The 19,988-nt window shown below is 38.0% G+C and overlaps 1 protein-coding gene across 10 annotated transcripts in view; it reads left to right on the top strand.

Annotated features, from left to right (window-relative positions):
- Window positions 1-6,379: 6,379 nt before the first annotated feature.
- The window catches only part of RCBTB2 (RCC1 and BTB domain containing protein 2), a 30,791-nt gene continuing 17,182 nt past the window's right edge, over window positions 6,380-19,988 (top strand). For 6 of the 10 annotated variants that reach the window (XR_003254248.1, XM_026069897.1, XM_026069927.1 and 3 more), the window contains exons 1-7: window positions 6,380-6,436; window positions 10,321-10,438; window positions 12,050-12,399; window positions 13,406-13,488; window positions 15,997-16,060; window positions 18,721-18,879; window positions 19,374-19,524. Coding sequence is in view for 9 of the 10 variants with exons in the window: in XM_026069897.1 (XP_025925682.1) it covers window positions 13,469-13,488; window positions 15,997-16,060; window positions 18,721-18,879; window positions 19,374-19,524 (394 nt within the window). In the remaining variant the exon portion in view is untranslated. Of the gene's footprint in view, window positions 6,437-7,229; window positions 7,353-8,806; window positions 8,968-10,320; window positions 10,439-12,049; window positions 12,400-13,314; window positions 13,354-13,405; window positions 13,489-15,996; window positions 16,061-18,720; window positions 18,880-19,373; window positions 19,525-19,988 lie in introns of those variants that run through there. The other 4 variants (XM_026069907.1, XM_026069916.1, XM_026069898.1 and 1 more) reach the window with 4 other exon arrangements.

Genomic DNA, 19,988 nt, shown 5'->3' with positions numbered 1-19,988 from the left:
CCTATGATCTATCAATTTCAGCAAGTTTGCTTAACTCTTTTCTTGGAAGGATCCAGATTCCTAGATGCATGGATGTCTTTTAAGTATAGCAGTTCTGTCTTTCCTTCGTTTATGATTCCCATATTAGAAATGTAGAATCTGAAGTCAATAACTTGGCTTTCTGTTGCCAGAGAAAATGAGAAGCTGAATTCCAGTCCTTACCTCCTAGGAAGGCATAGCCTGTGAGAGAAACTAGAGCTAGTCCTTCCAGTACCTTAAACCGATGCTTTCCGTCTCAAGCTGTGATTGACTGTAGCTATTAAAATTTCTCAAAAGAATTTTGCATCACTGAAGACCTGGGCAATTCAGACAAACACAGGTATTTACAACAGAATCAAATCAGTCCAGAATTCAAAGTCACTGCAAAACAAAATAATAAAATATTTAATTGTTGAAATAAGCACTAACAGAAAAGAACATAGAAGTATTCCCTCAATAGGTCAGCAGTAAGGTGACATACATCCTTCAACATTCTGTATCCCATCACCTTTGCTTTAAAAATTCACACGCAAATGGACAAACAAACTTGTCCACATTTGTCCACTTATTTCTCCACATGCCGTGACAATGAGAAGCTAATCCAGGCAGATCTGGCTCTAGGTCCTGAATTAAGTCCTTCACACCTTGTTTTCCATAACAGAAGCAGTTAATAAATTCTCAGATCACCTCAGAAATAACAAATAAAATCTCCCTGCAAATGATGAAAAGTTGATCCAAAGACATTTCTCAACACCCACTGGGGCCTGCTTTGTTCCAACATCACTTGAGGAACCAACTTTACAGCCAGTCTTTCCCTAAATTCCCTGCTGATAAGAAAACATTCCACAGTTTCCATAGCTTCATGGCAAAGATCCTTGCTTGGTCATATGGCTTCATGCTGTGAATCATTCCAGTTACTCCTGATGGTAAACCTTCCCTGTAACACCACCAGAGCTAGGTCTTTCTGTATTTAGAAATGTTTCTTTCAGCTTCAAGAGCCGCAGAGTTTCCTGGTTTTCATCAGACACCCAGACAAAAGCAGGCTTATATGCCTGCTATTCCACCATCCACTGTGTCTTGGCAGATACAGTTCCACTTGCCACTGTATTCATCTACACAGAAATAGTTATGCAGATCCCCAGATAGTCTGGGGATTTTTTTTTCTTCTGTTTACTTTTCTGCACTGATGCTCCTTACCACAATGTCTTCTTCTCCTTTTTTTAAGGGAGGCCATAATGCCAACATCTGGTGAATCTTGAGGCCCACTAAATCTGGTTATTGCTACCACTACCCTTAAATTCTTCAGCTAAGGTGATCTGAATGACAGACCACAGGACGATGCATGATATTCATCAAGACAACATCCACTCCTTTTCAGAATTCCAGACCAAACTGACTACTGCAAGCATTTAAGACACTGAGAGGTGAATAAACAAAAGCATGAAAGGAAGCCCCTGTCCAGACCACTTTGGCTGCGTGTGTACTGAGTATTAGGTGTATCTGCAGCACATTCCAGCATACTGATTTCCCTATTTTCCCGATCAAGGACTTGATCAGAGCAGGATGGACTGCACTCTGGCCCACGGGCTGACTGTCCTTCTCTTGGAAACCAAGGCATGGAGTGGAAGGGAGAGAAGATAACCTGAAAGGGATGCTGGTTCATGTCCAGGTCTTGCCTTGACATGGAGTGGAGATGTGCTCAGGGTGCAAAACCAGACTTTGGGAGTTTGAAAATTCTTGGATCTACCAGTTTAACTGTACCTTTTGTGATTTACCCACTAAGACCCTTTTAATCATCAAGAACATAATCTACGTCAAAACATGTTAAAATGTTTTAATTGTTTTTTTGGACCCTTGTGCAAAAGAAGAGAGCTCTTGTTAAATATATACTTTTTGGAAACTAGGACTCATTGTTTTCTCCACCCTTCTTTAAGCTGCTCTCTCATCTTCAGTTCTAACAGCTTCACATAAACCCAGCCCTTAACCTCTTTAACTTCCCCTTGTCTTGCATCTACTGACAGAACTTGTCAGCCTACAGTTGCCTCCCACTCCCATTATTTTCTTCTTCAAAGGTTAAAGTGGGCCTCTAGTGCTAATAACTCTACAGACAAAAGTCGTTTCCTCTGAAGTCATGATCATAACTGAAATGTCATCACCCAAAAACACAACACAGGTAGTGGGAACCCTGTTATTGAGGTGAGAAGTTGGTCTTAGTTTGACCTGAAAGGACTCCTAGCTTTCTCACTTCCCTCCTACTAATAGACTCTCTAAGGAGAAACACAACCAAAGGCTTGGTGGGCATCTTTATTTTGCAACTGAGTTTAGCAAAACACATCTCTACCTTTGGCATCCATGTCCAGCACACTGTAGTTGTACCTATTGAGCGAGAATCTACAAAACCCCATGTTTTTGTAGCAAGCCCACAAATAAGCGTATGACAGCCCAAAGTTTTCATGTCATCTAGGAAGTACAGAAAGCCTTTCCAATGCTTCAAATACTTCAGAAAGATCTGACTGAGAGTTTAGTCTGTTTTTAACTATATTTGACTGAGCTGGATGGATGACTGCAGGCAGCACTTGAGGCAGTATGTTGTGAAGTACTCCAGAGTTCTGTAGCTGATTTTGAGCATCAGATTATCACAAGTTCAAGATGATGGGGGGATGCTACTGTTGGAGGGCAGTTTAGAAGTGAGAAGAGAAAATACGGAAAGAAAATATGGAGCTACAACTTAGATGCTGCAGACAATCAATCTATTAAATAGTTTTGAAAGTATTATCACCACCTCACAATATCCCCACTCTTCACCAACTGAGTCTTTAAAAAAGTCTGTTCCTCTCTCTATTTCCTCCCTTCTTCCTCCCTTCAGCTTCCTTTGGTTCTCAGTAGTAATTCCTCCATCCTTCTCCTTGCAGTATCATGATTATGCCAAGGTGTAGCGGGTTGAATACTATAAGCCAAGTGTTTGGATGCAAAATTTCTCCTGGCCTGAATATCTATGTGAACTAAGTCCTTCCTTTTCTTCCCCAAGCTATATAGCCCTGGAGAAGAACACAGCTATTATCTATGCTGCTTCTGCATTTTGTAGTCACGGAAAGACATGATCTCCAAAAGCACCTGCAATGTATCTGTCACCTCCCATCTGGGAGACTTCAGATTGCTACACTGTGGCACTTTGTTTGCTACAGGTCAGGCTAGCCTACCTCTGGCCCAGCTCCTACGTCACCCTTAGGTGGAGGGCTTGCAGAGCACACATTCTGTAAAGTTAGGTGGACCCTGCTTGGACAACTTGCATCCCAGTATGCAACTGCTGTATTGAACTGGTACTCAAGTATCAAAATTAAATAAATAAATAATTTTGAAGATATAGAACTGAACAGAAGTAATTGAAATCTTGTGGCTTTGGAGTACTTTGGTGCTTTTAGTACTTTGGTACTTTTAGTAGTTCACTAACTTACAACTCTGTTTACGATCTCTGCTACATTCTTATTTAATTTCTAATTACATTTTTTAAAGTGCAAAAATAATCCTGCAAAGCAAAATAAATATCTGATCCATCAGTTAATCAGAAAGATTAACAAAGAAAATTGGGTCAACTTCTATCATGTATTATTCCTAAGACCAATGGGAAGAAAATGACATGCACAGACATCAACAATATATTGGGAAAAAAGGAGAATACTGATAAGAGTGTTGTATGTAAGATGAGATAGGTACATATTCCCTTTCACTGAGTGCTGCTGAGTTCTAAATCTGGCTTTAGGCATTATGTTTAGGAAAGAAGAAAAACGAATTGGAGACAACCAAATGAAAGAAAGAAAATGAGAGAGGTGCAGAAGCTCTGGCATGTAAGAAAAACTTGAAATAACTGGATCACTTTTTGATTTGAAGGCATCAACAAATGGAGAGCACTTTCCACCTTCATTGTCAAGAGATTTGTGTTCTATTTCTGATTTGAATTTCTATGGCTTTAATTTCTCTCTGTTGCTTCTTGTTACAGCTCTCTCCATTAAATTAAAATGCCACTCAGTACCTAATATTTTCTTCTTGTAAGAAGCCTATAAATTTTAATCACCTTTGAACTGTTTTTTTAATAAACTAAACAGATCATCTATTTTTTTTTAAACTATTGTTTATCTTTTTGCAGCCTATTCCAACTTCTCCATCAATATATACAGTAGAATTACCTGCAGCATCCCGCTAGTTGTCTCATAATAATAATTACTGGAGGCAAATTATCTCTTAATTACTATTCACCACTCTTCTCTTTATACATTCAAGAACGGCATTAGCCTTTTTCACTTCTCCGCCCCTGGCATCACATTTTCAGTTATGTTGACAGATGTCTATCCTTCAGCAAGATTTTCCAGAATGCAGTTTCTCTGCTTGTAGATCTACATTCATTGCTTCTAGATTTAAGGACTTCACTGTGTTAAACTGCACTTTGTTTGAATGGATCAAGTACACCATCTGTTTCACAGATTCTAAGCGTGACCTTCAGCCCAACACAACACATGGCACTTTCTTGTATTAAATAGAGTATTACTTTTAGAAAAATATCCAATACTCTTTTAGAATGTGCACTGAAGAATCAGTAACAGCTCACAGTCCAAGACGAAACTTGTTCTAAGGGACAAGTACTCTTACTAAAAATATTATTAGCCTTATTGCTAGTCTGAAAATGAATAGCTTCAACTTCCACTGGGTATTGTTACACCACTGTCTGCTAGATTGAAATTATCAGGCATACTGTTATGTTTACAAACATATGTCTGAGTTCCACCATTTTTTTTCTCCCTGAACTAGGTTTATTCAGTCAAGAAAACAGAAAACTGAGAAGGGAACACAGTAATAGGAAAAAAAAAATTTATGTTACACAACGATCATTTTACTTTACACAAAGAGAAAACAAAACTATAGGGCACAATATATCGCCCTCACAAGTCAAGTGCCCCCCCAAGTCTGCTGTTCTCCATCCCACGCTTTATACAAATCATTATAGATATCTTTCAAATGAAGAAACCTTTCTTAGCTAAAAACACTTTCTCTTAATTATTGTGAAAGAACCAAGTGAATAAGCCAACAAATAAACACATTTTGCAGATTGTAATGCATTTGGGATGCATGCATGGGAAGCTGAATGCATTCTGAAGCATAATATGTATCTTGACTTCCAGCTGACAAACTAAAAAGAGATAATGACTCCACAGAACACTATACAGTTAGTGGCTGAGAATATGCAAGTATTAGGTGAGTACTTTAGGAAGCAGTATTGGTAGTCAGTGCAGATGTATAGGCACTTCATGCATTATATATTTAAAGAATGGGATGCAAGGCAGGCTAGAAAAGCATGTGAAGTATATCACATGAGACTGTCAGACAATACAGCAAGTACACAGAATGTATTGTCTCTATTCCTTTGGTAACTATAAAGAAAAGGTCTTGCTACTTTAGGTACTTATACAAACCTCATTTTTGGACATAATCTTATATCTAAGTGCATACAATCGTTAAAATAACACAATATCCTCATGAGACTGATTCCCACATGAAGACCAGCCGTTGAGACCTGCCCCAGATGATAAAGGAATTTAGTTTTCAATATAGTTTCTTAGGCATAGGGCAAGCTTTCTCTTGAATAAGGTTCCCACAATGATAACCTAACAATATCATCCAAGAGAACGGCAAAGATCTCTGAGCATGTACCACAGCAAGATGGCAGGGCATCAGCAGGCCCAAGGTAAGAGACATAACCTGACAAAACAGCATAGTTGCTCAGCGGAACATTAGGAAAATGCTTTTCAAGTGTATCCTGTTTGGGAGGACTTAATTTTAAAGATAAAGCAAATGAGAAAGAGAAAAGTACCAAGGTCCCCCTCACTTCCCTTTCAAAAAACCAAGATTACACATTGAAATAGCTTGGCAATATTCAACATTCCCATGGCAATCATCTTTGAGCATGGGGCTCTCACTATGGAGTTCTGTCACCTSCATGTAGGCCCAGTCATCAGGTTAGGGCTCGGTGGAAATGTTATTAGGCTATCTCCCTCAATGCCATGCTCCCTATGGGCATGATCTATGTCTTCCTGGGGCTGCCATATCGTCAAAGGAGATGTGCCTCGGTGCAGGGGACATCGTGTTGTCTTGGCTTCTCTCGGCCTGAGCTCAGAGGGAGGGAAGCGCTCTGCAGCCAGAGCCCACACCCCGCGGGGGCAGCCGCCTCAAGGGCGCGTCCGCGCGGGCTCGCCCAGCCGGCGGCCCCTGGCTTTCCACGCTCCCGCGGCAGTAGGTGGATCCCTGGGAGGCGCTAACCCCTCTCCCTCCCTCCCCTCGCGGCTGAGGAGGCGCCTGAGCGCGGCGGCATCTTCCCTTGTCTCAGTGGCGGGAGGAGGAGCCGTGACCGCCGCCACCTGCGGGGAAGGTAAGCTATGAAGGAAGGGGATCGCCGCCGCCGCCGCCTTTTCCCTCCCTCTTCCCCGGGCGGCGGGGAGAGCCCCGCGCGCCGCTCCGCTGCGGCGAGCGGCTGCTGGCGGCCGAGCGGCGGTTGGCAGCGTCACGCGCGGCTCCAACGGACGTTCCCGCCCCGCGCCGGCCCCACCGAGCCGGGGGCGGGGGCGGAGGCGGGAGGGGGAGGGGAGAGGGCGCAGGGCGCCTCGGCGCGCTCGCGCGCTTCCCGCCCCTGCACCAGCGGCCGCTGGCCGTGCGCGGCGGCGGAGCGGCGGGAGGGCCGCGGCCTCGGCCGGCATCTTGGGTGCGGGGGCGCCCAGGCTCTGCGCCTCTGGGGCGGGGGAGCCTTTTGCCCTCCCCGTCCCGCTCCGTGGCCGCAGGCGGGGAGGGCTGGGGGCGGGAGCTGTTGCCCCTTTTGCCTGCACCGGACAGGTTTTGTGTTGCGCCCCCCCGGGGTCCATTTCCAAGGCAAAGCGCGTGGTTTATAGGCGCGGTTTCTGCGTCAGGAGATTTGTAACTCGTGCCACGAATTCAGTAGACCAAGGGTTAAATCTGAATAGTGCTGGAGAGCTCTGTCCTCAAGTGTGGAGAGGAAGTATGAAGCTTGCAGTACATTAGGCAAGCTTAGCTAGATGCCCAGCTACGGTTTTAACGCAGAGAAAGAGAATAGTTGGGAAATTAATATTTAATAATAGATACAGGATTGTTAATGCTTGGAGGTTTGGATGCTCGTCGAGAGGGAAGTTCTAATATTGATGGGTCAAAAGACAGGGCACAATTAGCAAAGTGGTTTTATTCCTGCCCAGGAACTGAGTAAGGTCTGCAGACAGTTATCTTTGTGCGTCATTGTAATCCATCTGGGCAGCGAAATGGTGGAAGCTGAACTAATGGTGAGGAGCATGAAAGCGGGAAACACTGAGAAATAATGGCCCCGCTGAACATGGGGGGGAGAGCTAATGTTGCCCAGGCATGAGAAATAAATATGATGAGATAATGTTGGATGCTAATGATGTGATGACCTGTAAAGTAGCAGGGAGAGGTTGTGTGGATAAAAAAGAGCCTAGCTTAGCATTGCTTTGAGAAGCAAAATTCTAAGAGCTTTTAATGCTATCTGCTTTAGACTACAGGAGTTGGATTTGGATAAAAGTATCACTTATCATGAATTATGTCAGGAGTGGATTTTCTTTTTTAGATATAGATAATGGCATCATTTGGGAAGGATGTATAACAGTCTGGTTATACTTACATACAACAGCTCTGAGTTCACCAAATAGACACTGAGTTAGTAAACTTTAAACTTGCTTTCAATAAGTAGTATGAGAAAATTTTGAGAAGAGCTGGTTTAATAAGTGATCTTGGGTCACATTTTTTATTTGATTAAATAAATAGAAATAAAATAGAAAGCTATAAACAAAAGTAGGTTTAAAATTCTTGGTTTTGAAAGGGCAATCTTTGAAAAATCAAGGAGATGTCAGTTGTACCGGAATGTCAAGGGCTGTAGAAATGAAGAAACTATGAAATTTCTTTATGCCAAGTGTAGAATTTATTTGGAATTTATATCCAAAGAAATAGGTCTATGGAAAAGAACTTGTATCCATCTCGAAAAGCCCTCAACTTATTTCTAAAATTATTTACAAAGAATAGAAAAAGGACTGATAAGCAAAGAAAATTATGAGTGGGAGGTAAAGTGTAGTATTAAAGAGAATTGACAAAAGAGTCTGAGTTAGTTACAGGCAAGTATTTTTAAAGGTTCTTTAGCCATCCAGGTAAAGAAAAAAAGAAATAAGACCACTGAGTAATAAAGTTAAGTTAAAGTAACCTAGGATTGGCCTCATCATGCATAACAATGTATTGCAGTTTGGAGGAGACTACTACAGGGGCTAGATTGAATCCTAGATGTTTAAACTTTTACCACATGGAATAACATTTTATCTCTAATTTTTTGAAAGAGATGGGCAACCCCTCTCTTTTATGTGTAATTCAGTGTTTTTGCCACTTATATTGATCAGTGCCAGTATCAGAAGAGTGTTAAATTTGTATCCAAATGGACAATTACGGAATCATTTGCTCATAGAGGAAGTAGTTGTTTCATATTCTCTTTCTATTTACTGTTGAATCTCTCTCTTCTTTAAAAGTATCCTATCTTTTTATGCAGACAGCTATAACTATTGAAGTTTAAACTATCAGAGTTTTCAGATCCAGGTATATAATACCAGTTATGTATACATATGAACACATATGTCTACATGCTTTATATATATATACATCCAGGAAATTCTGACTTTGTATCAGGGAAAGATTTGGGTATGTATCATCCCTCTGCCCCCCACCTTTCATGCTGGATTCATGGAAAGGAAACCCAGGAATGTGCACATTCAAGAGCCGTGTCATGGTCTCTTGTGCCCAGTCATACAGGAAAGTGTAGCTGTGGCTATTGATTCGTGCTGAAATTGCGTCAAAAACTGTCTTGAAAAACCTTCACTCAGTGACGCAACATTCATACAGGTAAAACTTCTTACCTGTAGGAACAAGCCCATATCATGGACCAAGGCTCCATTATGCAGAAAAACTGTACTAATTCCAAGTAACCAGGGAATGTAGAAAAGAAAGCCAGATGTTATTTAGTAATGCTTATAGGCTTTTTAGGTCTTTATATTATAAACTGTAACTTTTAGCCTAAGTTAGGCTAGAAAGACCTTCCTTAGACATCTAAGGACAGGATTATGGGTTAGAACTGTAGAAGCTGTGAATATTTCTTAACAGCAAGAGCTGGCTGTGAGGTAAAACATCCATCAGCTAAGATGTTATATAAGGCACAGAATTTGGCTGAATCTGGTAGCTGCAGACTAATAACAATTTAGGCTTGCTTAGATCTACGTAGAGATGGCATAACAAAACTAGTACATTTTCTTGCTGGTTTTATATTAATACAATTTAATATTTATGATTGCATGTTAAAAGAAGAGCTCTTCCCTAGCATGATATTTTTATGGCATTGAACTGATGTTCGTTCTGAGGTTCCTGCTTGCAGGTGCAGTGCAGCTTACAGAATCACAGAATGGTTGAGGTTGGAAGGGACCTCTGGAGATCATCTAGTTCAACCCCCCTGCTCAAGCAGGGTAAACATCTTAACCTCTTAAACAGGCTTGACATCTGAAGCTTACATATGGTTTATTCTGAACAACCTGATGACCTGTTAGTGTTCTTAAATTCTTAAGGCTTAAACATTTCTGTATTAAGATTCTGTAAGTTTATAAAAATATAATATTTATCAACTTATTTCATATACTTACTACATTATTTTGTATTAATTTGCTATGTTATATGGTTAATATTTTTAATAAAGTTCTTTTAAAACCAGATCTTTGGAATACTTTTGTTTCCCTAAAGCTGGTTCCTTGAACTCTCCTGTTTTGTAGCTCATGTCTGAAGGTCAAAATGAAGAATGAAGAATCAATATAAATTTCAGTTATACCAAATTAATTATTTTATATGGTATATTGAACTTTATGCAGTGTTTAAAATAGAAAAGAGCTATTAAACTAAAAATGGAGTAAATGCCACAGTTGTTAATATTTTATTATGTTTATGTGTGTATATATGGATTACAGGAACAAAACACAAAGTGTTTTTGGAATTTGGCTAATAGTTCAGCAAAGAGAGAGCTTTTCAAGTTGATTTTCTGAAAATCTGGAATCAGCCACATTTAAAAAAAATTCTTTCCTTCAGTATATGAGGTATTAGATTTAGGTACAGGAATGACACTGTTCCCAAAAGACTATTTAACAAAATGTTTATGTTAATACACTGAAAGATCTGGAGAAAATGCTCACAATATTTTTTTTTCTTTTACTGCAGAAGTAAACCACTAATTATGTGAAAATGATCCCAGCATCCTACCATACTGCTTTTCAGCACTGCAAGTAGTTCTTGCATTCAGTTTCCATCATCTGAAACACTTGATTGCTTTCAAAAGGTATTTTTGCATCTGTAGAAAGAAATGTAAATATTTTTAAGTGAAAATCTTTTTGATTGACACTGTTTGGTGAAGTTTAGTTCTTTTTCTGCTGCTGACCTTGACATTTCAGTAAGTCTATTTAGAGATGCAAAATTTTAGTATAAACTTTATTACTACTTTCTAGTCTTTGTACTTTTGCCTTTCATTAGTCTGTTATGCAGTTTCTCTTTCTTATTAGTTGCTACTCACTTCATTCAAACCTTTATTTTTTTCAGTCAAATAGGTGGATAGCCAAAGCTTTCAAATGATTTTTTTCAGAGTGACTGGAGGATTTGTAGAATGGGAGAGAAAAAATGGGAATTTTTTTCTTCTGCTTTAAACATTTTCCATCTGGTATATGATGCATTTTTTGCAGTCAGTTCCACTTTTGTTGCTCGCTGGTAAACAATACACCATTCTACACCAGTAAGGATGGTAGACAGCAGTTCTGAGGAAAAAAAGGCAGTGGAATAGGGATGGAAGAAACAGCATAACTGAATATAAGCTGTGTGTCTTATCACCTCTGTTTTTTATAGCACTTGTTATAAAAAATAAATTTTCAAATTGTCTTGCTAGCTCAAAGCCCCAAGGTTTTTCTGGCAGTGAGGGGAARGTGTTCCAACAGTCTGTGTAGGATTTTCAAAGCAATTTTGTCACTTGGAGCAGAAATTTCACACCAGATCCTGACACTTATTTTTAAACCACAGAAGAGCTGAAAGAACAAAACCTAAACTTTCATAATGCTGAATTGCTTTAAAAACATATCCTCTGTTTTCTTTCCTGTCTTCTCACTTATTTCAGAACATTTTTTCCCTGATGTATTTATCTCTATCACAGCAGTATTGAAACTATATCGAAAGATTGTGCTGAGCATGTGTTATAAAATAGTATTCCCACTGTCTTCCTCGTTTTTAGTGTGCCAGTGTTTCCTTCTGTGTGTTGTTTTCATCTTCTCCTTCTCTGCTTTAGTTCTTGGCAATTAGTTTCTTTTTTTGGGGATGATGTTTACTCAAAAAAGATCTTTGCAAATAGGTTTCAAGTATCTAGCTCTAATACAGCATACTACATATAGGATGAACCTCTGATTAACTTCAGTGGGGTCATGCTCAGATAGAGGAGGTCCATCCCTAGAGCCAGCAGTTACAACTAAGCATCACTTTAAAAGAGAGCTGGCATGTGACAAGATGTTTATGGCTGAAGTTTTGCCTCTGGAAAGTGAGCCAATAAGGCTGTCTTAGGTCGTTTCAATTTGAACTTTTCTGTAGCAAGTAGCAGCCTTGCAAGGTCAAGGATGAATATGAATTTTTTTTTCAAAGTGTCCTGGACCTAGCCTGTAAACTGCCTGTATGTTTAGTCTTGAAATAAGTAGGCAGCCCGTAGAGCTTGCCTCTGGAGCCGAGAAGTCAGTCTGGTTTCAAAGAACAAGTAAGGAAAGAGAAAAGACCCATGGTCTTCTTACTTCTTCCATGATTAGTGTTTGAATAACTCAGTCAGAGGAGGATATTTTTCTTATTAGTTTTCTTTCTTGTACAACTTGATATGATTTAGTTTGAGTAGCTGCTCTTCAAACAAGCATTTGCTGTTTTTCAGGGTCTGCAACTTCCTAGTAATGAAAAAAATGCTGCATCAATGGAGGAGCAAATGAAGAGCTGAGTTCTGTCAGTTTATTTTCAGCATTGGATGGCATAATGACATTTCACTGTTCAAGCTTTTTAATGATACATACTGAAGAAAGAAGATAATTTTTGTAAGAGAATCCTCAATATCAGTCTTCCTAGAAGGGGATTGTGGCCTTATGATTCCCCATAATCTGTTCAGTAGGAATAACTGTAGCTAGTATTACTGTTTTGTCCTCTCCTGCAAGATCGCTTGGACAAGTTAGCATCATTTCATGATTACTGCTATAGGAAACTGATGAGAAATTAAGAAGATCAGAGAAGGTTAGTACCCTTCTGTAAAAGTGTGATTAAGTCCTTTTTCTCTGTCACTTTTTTCTCCTGATTTTTCTTTAGTCTGTGGTTAGAGGCCTAGGAGGAAGAAGCTCCACACAGACCTTTGGCTCAGTGGGTGGGATTCATAAGCGCTCAGAATAAGTGGGAGGAAATACTAAGTGGAGTTCCAAGAAAATATACTTGCTTGCCAAGTTCCTAGAGAGAGAGAATCTACGAGAATGTTATGTTCAAATGAGTCAGTGAACCTGTTTAAATATTTATGATTAAATGGTCTTATTAGACTCCTAATCAGACCTCAGTCATATTTGTGTTCCTTAACTCAATCATATCTATACCACAGAAGCATACATTGCTTACCCAAAGACAAAGCACTGTCAGGGGCAAATCCAAGGTCAGAACTTAGAAATTCCAAAACCTAAACTCAGAATGCCAGAGCAGGCTGTCCAGATTCTTAAAATGTACTTAGATTCCAGATCCAAATACAAGATTTGTAAAATTTTAGATTTAATATAAATATTTTTGTATTAAAATGCTGTGTACTTCTTCAAGAAATGATTATTTACAGTGGAATTAGCTTTTGTAGATCTGTGCTTTAGAATTTTTGGAAAAACAGCTAGTGAAAACATATATAAAGTTTTAATACATGAGAAATATCTCTGTCTTATCTTTTTACTTTTTAAAGTAAGTGTAGGGATTTTTTTTTTTTTAATTAATGGATACCTATTTTAAAGTAAGATTCCTCAGCAATTATATGCATATTTTAAGATTTAGTAGATAAACAGCCCCAATAGCTTATTTGTAATAGCTAGAACTATGTTTTTCTTCTATACTTGAAGTTCTCAAATACTCAGATTTTTCTTTTTTACTTCTGATGAAAATACTGTTTTTTTTTCTTTGTTGCAGGCAAAGATGAATCATTGCTAGTATTTTAAAGCTATACAGGTAAAAATAATTCTTAGGCTTAATGATTTTTTTTTTCTTTCTTTGTTTTCAGGATCCAAGAGTGAATATGTATTCTTAAATCAATTTTAGGTTTTTAGAAACAACACCTTTGCAGATGCAGACATGTGGCAATCAGTATGTATTTTTGTTAGAATAAATGAATTTGAATAAATTAATAAACCTGTGTAATTTGAGGCATTCCATGTACTCCTGTAAGGCTCCTCAAAAATAAGGTGTCTGTGTTTGCAGAACAGCTTGAAGAATGGAGTTGGAGGGTAATTTTTTCTTAGTTATATTTCAGATAAAACGTTGTATCTTTTGAGTTGTGAAGACATGTAAGTGTGCTTTTCCTTGAAAAAAAGTCAGTTCAAAGCTGTCAGCATGTTTCTTACTCGGACTCTTTGAGAAAAGTAGAGTAATGGAGAATCTTTCCTTAGGTGGCTGAAATGAGCCATCCTGAAGTATATGGGTTTATATTAACAAGTATAACTGCCTTTAAAGACAAGCTGTGTGCTTCAGTTTAAAAAGAAGCAACTGAACTGAAATGTTAGAACTTGAGGAATAACAACTGTCAGTTGTGTTTCAAAAGTATTGAAGAAAAATTGTAGACTTTTGTCTTCACTTAAATCAGAAAATTCATAATTAATAACTGCTCTCCTGGAGAACCTATCAGCAGTTTGGCATTAGCATGTAGGCCAAAGATGGCCAAGAAATGGGTTATAGCATATCAGCATTGCTAGGGAGTGCTGGAAACTGATGCTGCAAAATACTGTTTAGCCTTGATATCATACCTTACAGTAGGACTATTCAATACTTGAACTTAAACATTTCAAAATTGCAGTCAAGTAATATAGTCCTGCTCAGATTGTGGTTATACCAAAGGCCTTTATTAGAGAAGTTGTTTCAAATAGAGACGGATGCACGCAAAATCAACTGCTCAAATAACTATAATTGAAGGAATCAAAACAGTAACAAATTGCATCACAGCAAGCAGCTTAACAAGTTGCTTTGTATGTGTTAAATTGTAAACCTTGGTTAACTGGCCATTTTTGCTCATTCTGGGCTCTATTCAGTTGCACAGACATAACTGTAGTGCTGTGTGGTTCCTAGCTGATGTTCCAGCACAACGTGGGTTCCCTGTAGGTCCTGTATCCCATCTGCTAGCCCCACTGGTGTCTTGGATCCTGAAGGCCATCTCAACTAGCCCTAGGTGCCTACATGTGGGCAACTGCAAGAATCCTTCAGTCTGTGCTGGGTGAAAGGGAACGTGACCTAGGTTCAAGTTCATTCAGCTTGGTTGTGTGTTTGAGCCTTATGCTCCAAATCAGCAGAGACAAGAGAGTAGCTGGACTTACAAATGAGTTGAATTTATCATTTAGGGTCTCAGACTAAGTGTATAAAATGCACTTTGCATACGTACATTTGTGTTTTGTATTCAAGCATAAACTTAATGTGCATATTCAGTATAGCTGAGCTGTAGCGATTGTTCAGTTTTTTATTCATTTAAAGTAAATAAAAAGAACTTTTGTTTAATCATTAGATTAGATCATATTTATTAAATCATAGAAATTTATTATATCTATTAAATCATAGAAAAAATATTTAAACCATATGAATTTCATGTGTTTTGGGTCCTTGGCCTAAGCCCTAGTGCCCAAAATTTGATGTGAGAGGTATGATTAATAGTAAGTTAGCTAGGTTTATAAAGCTGTGTTGGATACTTCTTTTACAGCACTGTAATTCTCTGAAAAGTAACTAAGTAAAATGGTAGCTTCTTGTTTGTTGGATGTTATTCTGCCTGTAGTCAGAATTTTACAGACATTTAGTTTTCAGTTACATGTAAATAGATTTTTAGTATTGCCTGAATCAGTGCATCTCCAAGAAAATGATGTGTACTGCTTTCTTGCTTGTTGCGTAAAATAAGATTTCATAGCTTTCGAGCTGCTTACTCATCTGTTCATTCTTATTGAAAGTGGATTTGCATGGCTTTATGTTTGGAAATAATTTTAGGATAGTAGAGTTGTACATATTCATCTGGGGAAAAAACATCTGATCTGAAAATCTGTTTCTACTGATGATGCACATGCTAGAAATCTTGAGTCATTTACAGGGATGGCAGTCTTCTCTGAAATGGAGTGAATATTTTAAGAATTCTCAGTAAACCTGAAAAGCCCAAATGTTTTTCCTGTCATTGGTTTTCAGAACAGAACTGGGATAAGAATATTTGAAGGCTTAAACTGGAAATGGAAAGCTCTGTCCAGTGTGTTTTTTCTTTGCTCAAATAAACATCGTGGAAAATTATGTCAACAAACTTCTAAATTTATTTTTATTAGAATAAAAAGACTTCAGAGTATGGTGTTTAATAAAACTTTTTCGTTTTCTATTACAGTCTGATTAAATTTTACTATTTACTTTAAAAGAGTTTTGTCCAAGAATTAGTCTTTTGAGTAAGATTACAGAAGAGCAGGGTCTCTCTCTCTGTCTCTGATCACTATATAGCTCAGTGCAAAGCCAAAATTGTCTGAGCTTCATGTTTTTTTATTTTCTCAGCTCACACAAGCAATTATGAAGTGTGTGTAGTTCTATAAAGTATTGTTGCAGCAATGTTGTATGGTGATTTTAACCACGGTTCTCTCTCTGCAGGGGGACGCAGGCACAAATCCATATGGAGGATGAATCTCCTCCTTCTCAAGGAGTCAGTGTCAAGGTCAGAATGTGAATTTATATCATGAATTCTGTACTGCTGTCCTTCAAGAGGAAGAAGTTTGGTTCCATTTAATAGTAGCTTAGTCAAGGCTGTAAGATAAGCAGAAAATCAGAACTGTGGATAGAAAAGTAATACTTGCAAAAGAAATGTTGCTTATGTAAGCCACAAAAAAATAGAAGAACAACATATGCATTTCAATTACATTCAATTGCTTCTTTGACTTACAAGATGGGTTTAATTTAGTATTAAGTTCCAAAGCTATATGTCCCAGTCTAAGGTTTGAACAACATAAACTTGTAAGAATTTACTACCATAGCACAATATGATGTAAAAATTTCGTCCCAATTTTCTTTTTTGTTTTGTTTTAACACTGAGTGTAAAACTTAATAAAACACTTCATTTAGATTTGGAGCTTAATGATGTTGCCTTTTTAAGATAACCTGTATGACAAAGAAAACTGAATAGCCAATGATCGGACTGATTGCTGAGATCAAGCAAAGTGGAGATGTTTTAGGAATACTTGAAGCATAACTGATACACCTTTGGGATAGGTAGATGTGCCAATCTCAAATTCTGGTCTAACTCTGTCTTTCATGATTCTGCACAATATGAGGGAACTGATCACTTATGGGACAATAACTTTGAAAATTTTAAGTTAAAATATTGGTGGGCTGATAGTTAAAGCAGTCTTAAATTTCTGGGGCAAAATATGATGGAAAGTGTGGGAGTGGAGAAAATATTAAAAAGTGAGAGAGTAAGTCTCTTATTGAGTTGAATGTAACTGATAATTCCAGAGAGAGGAGTTGGATTATGGATAGGTTTTAGTCTTATAAAGTTCTTTTTTTTTTTTTCTTGTAAAAAATTTAGAGTATTACAGGTGTTTTACTGGGTGGTTTTTATAATACACTTTTTTTTTTCCCTGCAGTGTACTACTTTAGTGTTAAGAAATGCTACAGTTTTTTTAACACATTAATTATGAGGATTAGTATAGGAGTGCTTTGTAGGAGGAGGTTACAGAAAAAAACCTTTCTATTTAAGCTGAATATGTTCTCACCCATCTTCTGGGCACTTGGAATTTAGAAAGTCACATCCTATTCCAAGACAGTAAGGGAGTCTGTACAATTGAAGGACACCCTAACTGTCCTTTGGAAACTCGGGCCTCGTTACTCATGTCAGCAAAAGCGTGATGCAGTGTTGTTAATGCAATTGTAAGACTAGTTTGTGATGCTTTAGCTATTCATAATTATATTTTAAAAGTGCCTAAAATCCTCCAGAGAATTAAGGCTAACCTCTTGACATTAAACAAATTGTTCTGCAAGCAGCAGATGAATGAAGCCTGATTACATATGGGTTCATGTCTTTTGTCTCCAATATTCCTGCTACATGTCATGAAAGATAGTATTTGATAGAACTAGCTTGAACCTACTTGCTTGCTGACTGGTTTCATAACATACATGTCTGATTGTCCAGCTGCCTCCTGCCAAATGGATTGTATAACAGCTGAGTCTTGATTCCCTTTCACTTGCAAATTTGGCTGAAATTGGTCAGTGAATTCAGTTATTTGGTGTGAGGAGATGGGGAAAGTGATAGTATGATCACAAAAGCTGCTTTTCTGTAGGAAAGACGACCAACCCTCCTCCCCTCTTCCCAGAGATATATTATGAAGAAATGTGTGATTAACTGCTATTTGTTTAAAGATTTAAATTAAGCTTTAAATTAGGATTGTTTCTTTAGTTTCAAACATTATATCTATGTTTCTATGTACATTTTTCATAGTATGTGAAAACATGCTATACAGGCAATTGAGAGCACTGAAGAAACATTAAGTAACATGTTTGTCTAAGGCTTAATTTGGTTTTGCTGAGGCTCATGCAGAAATTAAAGTCTTTTCATAATATTTAATGTTTATCATTCTTCCATAACAGGCTGTATATTATATTGTGCAATATTTAAGCAAAACTTTGTTCCAAAGGACGTGGAAAGATAGGTTTGGGTGTCCTTCCTTCCTTATTAGTTCTATTGCAAGTTCAAGAAAGAATGGGTAGGTTGCATCAGTGACTATTATACAGAAAATTACCATGTTATTAAGTGATTAGTTTATTACTTACATAAAATGCAGATACTCTAATTAGGTTCCCAAAGATTCAATGTTTGGAGAACTGATACAATGTTGAAACAGATACAATTTCAGAAGTAAAGGATAAAGGAAAAGAAGTATCCATTTCCAGTGCTTGAAAACAAATGTGTATGTTTTTCAAGGATAAGTATATTCTTGGGCAGATTTTTTAAGGTTTCTTCTTTTAGCAATAACTTTGACACCAGGGGAAAAGGCACAAATTGTTTTCAAGTTTTGAATGTACACTTTACACCCTATATTAGTACATTTAATCCTGTAAACTAGGAGTTACACTGTATGAATATAGCAAAAATATGACAGCAATTAACTTCTTATATGGTGCTTTACATATATGCCTTTCTTTCTGGATCATGATCTAGTTTATTTGTTTATTATAATGGCTTCCCTCCAAGTATTTTTCTGAAGTGAAATATTGTTTTGGTTTTGAGATATGAGAGAATGCTGTTTCTATGAATTTATACTTTGTACTTTGCAAAGTTATACACTTGCCGCTTTGTATTTGGTATCTTTTTTATAATATCAGGTTTTGGAGGCAACATTATTGTCAGCCCTGAAGATGCTGGATGTTGGGAAGTGGCCAATTTTTTCTCTCTGTTCCCAAGAGGAGCTCAAATTAATTCGTCAAGCCTGTGTATTTGGCAGTGCTGGTAATGAAGTCTTGTATGCAACTGAAAATGATGAGGTAATTGTCCAAAAGTGTGTGTGAGCATGGTGTATTTGGTCATCCATGTGTCCGGCTATAATGAAAGCCAGACTATGATAGTATACCTACAAAAGGTAGCATACAGAATCAGGAAAACATTCTGATCAATTCATATTGAAAATACTTTGGTAGTAATGGTTTCCTATCATGATCAGAGGATAAAGAGAAGATGAATTTAGAATTTCTTGCAGGTGCATGGTGACAGGATGAGAGGCAACGGACACAAACTGAAACATGGGAAATTCCAATTAGATATTAGGAAAAAAAAATTTACCATGCGAGTGGTTAAATCCTGGAACAGGCTGTCCAGAGTAGTTGTGGGATCTCCATCCTTGGAGGTGTTCAAGACTCAACTGGACATGGCCCTGAGCAACCTGATTTAATTAGATCTGTTTTGAGCAGGGCGTTGGACTAGATGATCTCTGGAGGTCTCTTCCAACCTAAATTATGATTCTGTGATTCTTTTATAACAGGTTTTTGTGCTTGGCACAAACTGCAGTGGGTGTTTGGGAACAGGTGACATCCAGAGCACTATGGAACCAAGGAGATTAGATACTTTATGTGGCAAAAAGATAGCCTGTCTGAGTTATGGAAGTGGCCCTCACATTGTTCTTGCTACAGAAGGTAAAGTATGATTGTTAAAGAATGTTACTTTTTCAGATAGGTTATTCCAGCAGATTGTGAGAGATTTGTGCTGTAAACATAAGAAATAGGATTGGTACAGACATTCTAGGCTCTCAGCTTCAACATGTTTTCGTGGGCCAATAGGTCAGCTAGCTCTTTTCATAGCCAGTTCTTTTCATAAGCCTTTCAACCTCAGCTTTGTTCTTATTACTACTTCTGGAATGTTTTTCTCAATTAAGTTTGGAGCTTCTGATTGCATTAAATATGTCTTAGTGGCTACATTATGCCCGTATGTTCTTGTGCCAACACTGTCCTTTAAATATAATGCATCTCTTTCCTGTATTTACTTCTGGATGCATTTTAGAGACCAGTTATGTTGTCTCTTGGCTGTCAGGCTAAACAAGTCAAGCTCTTTTATTTTTCTTGTCTCATTGGTGTTCCGTCATTCACATCACGCTGGCAGC

This window comes from Apteryx rowi, unplaced genomic scaffold (genome assembly GCF_003343035.1).
Source record: "Apteryx rowi isolate R43461 unplaced genomic scaffold, aptRow1 scaffold_1063, whole genome shotgun sequence".
Classification (NCBI taxonomy): domain Eukaryota; kingdom Metazoa; phylum Chordata; class Aves; order Apterygiformes; family Apterygidae; genus Apteryx; species Apteryx rowi.
Note: the sequence above shows the minus strand (reverse complement) of the source record. Positions and strands in the feature narration are given on the sequence as shown.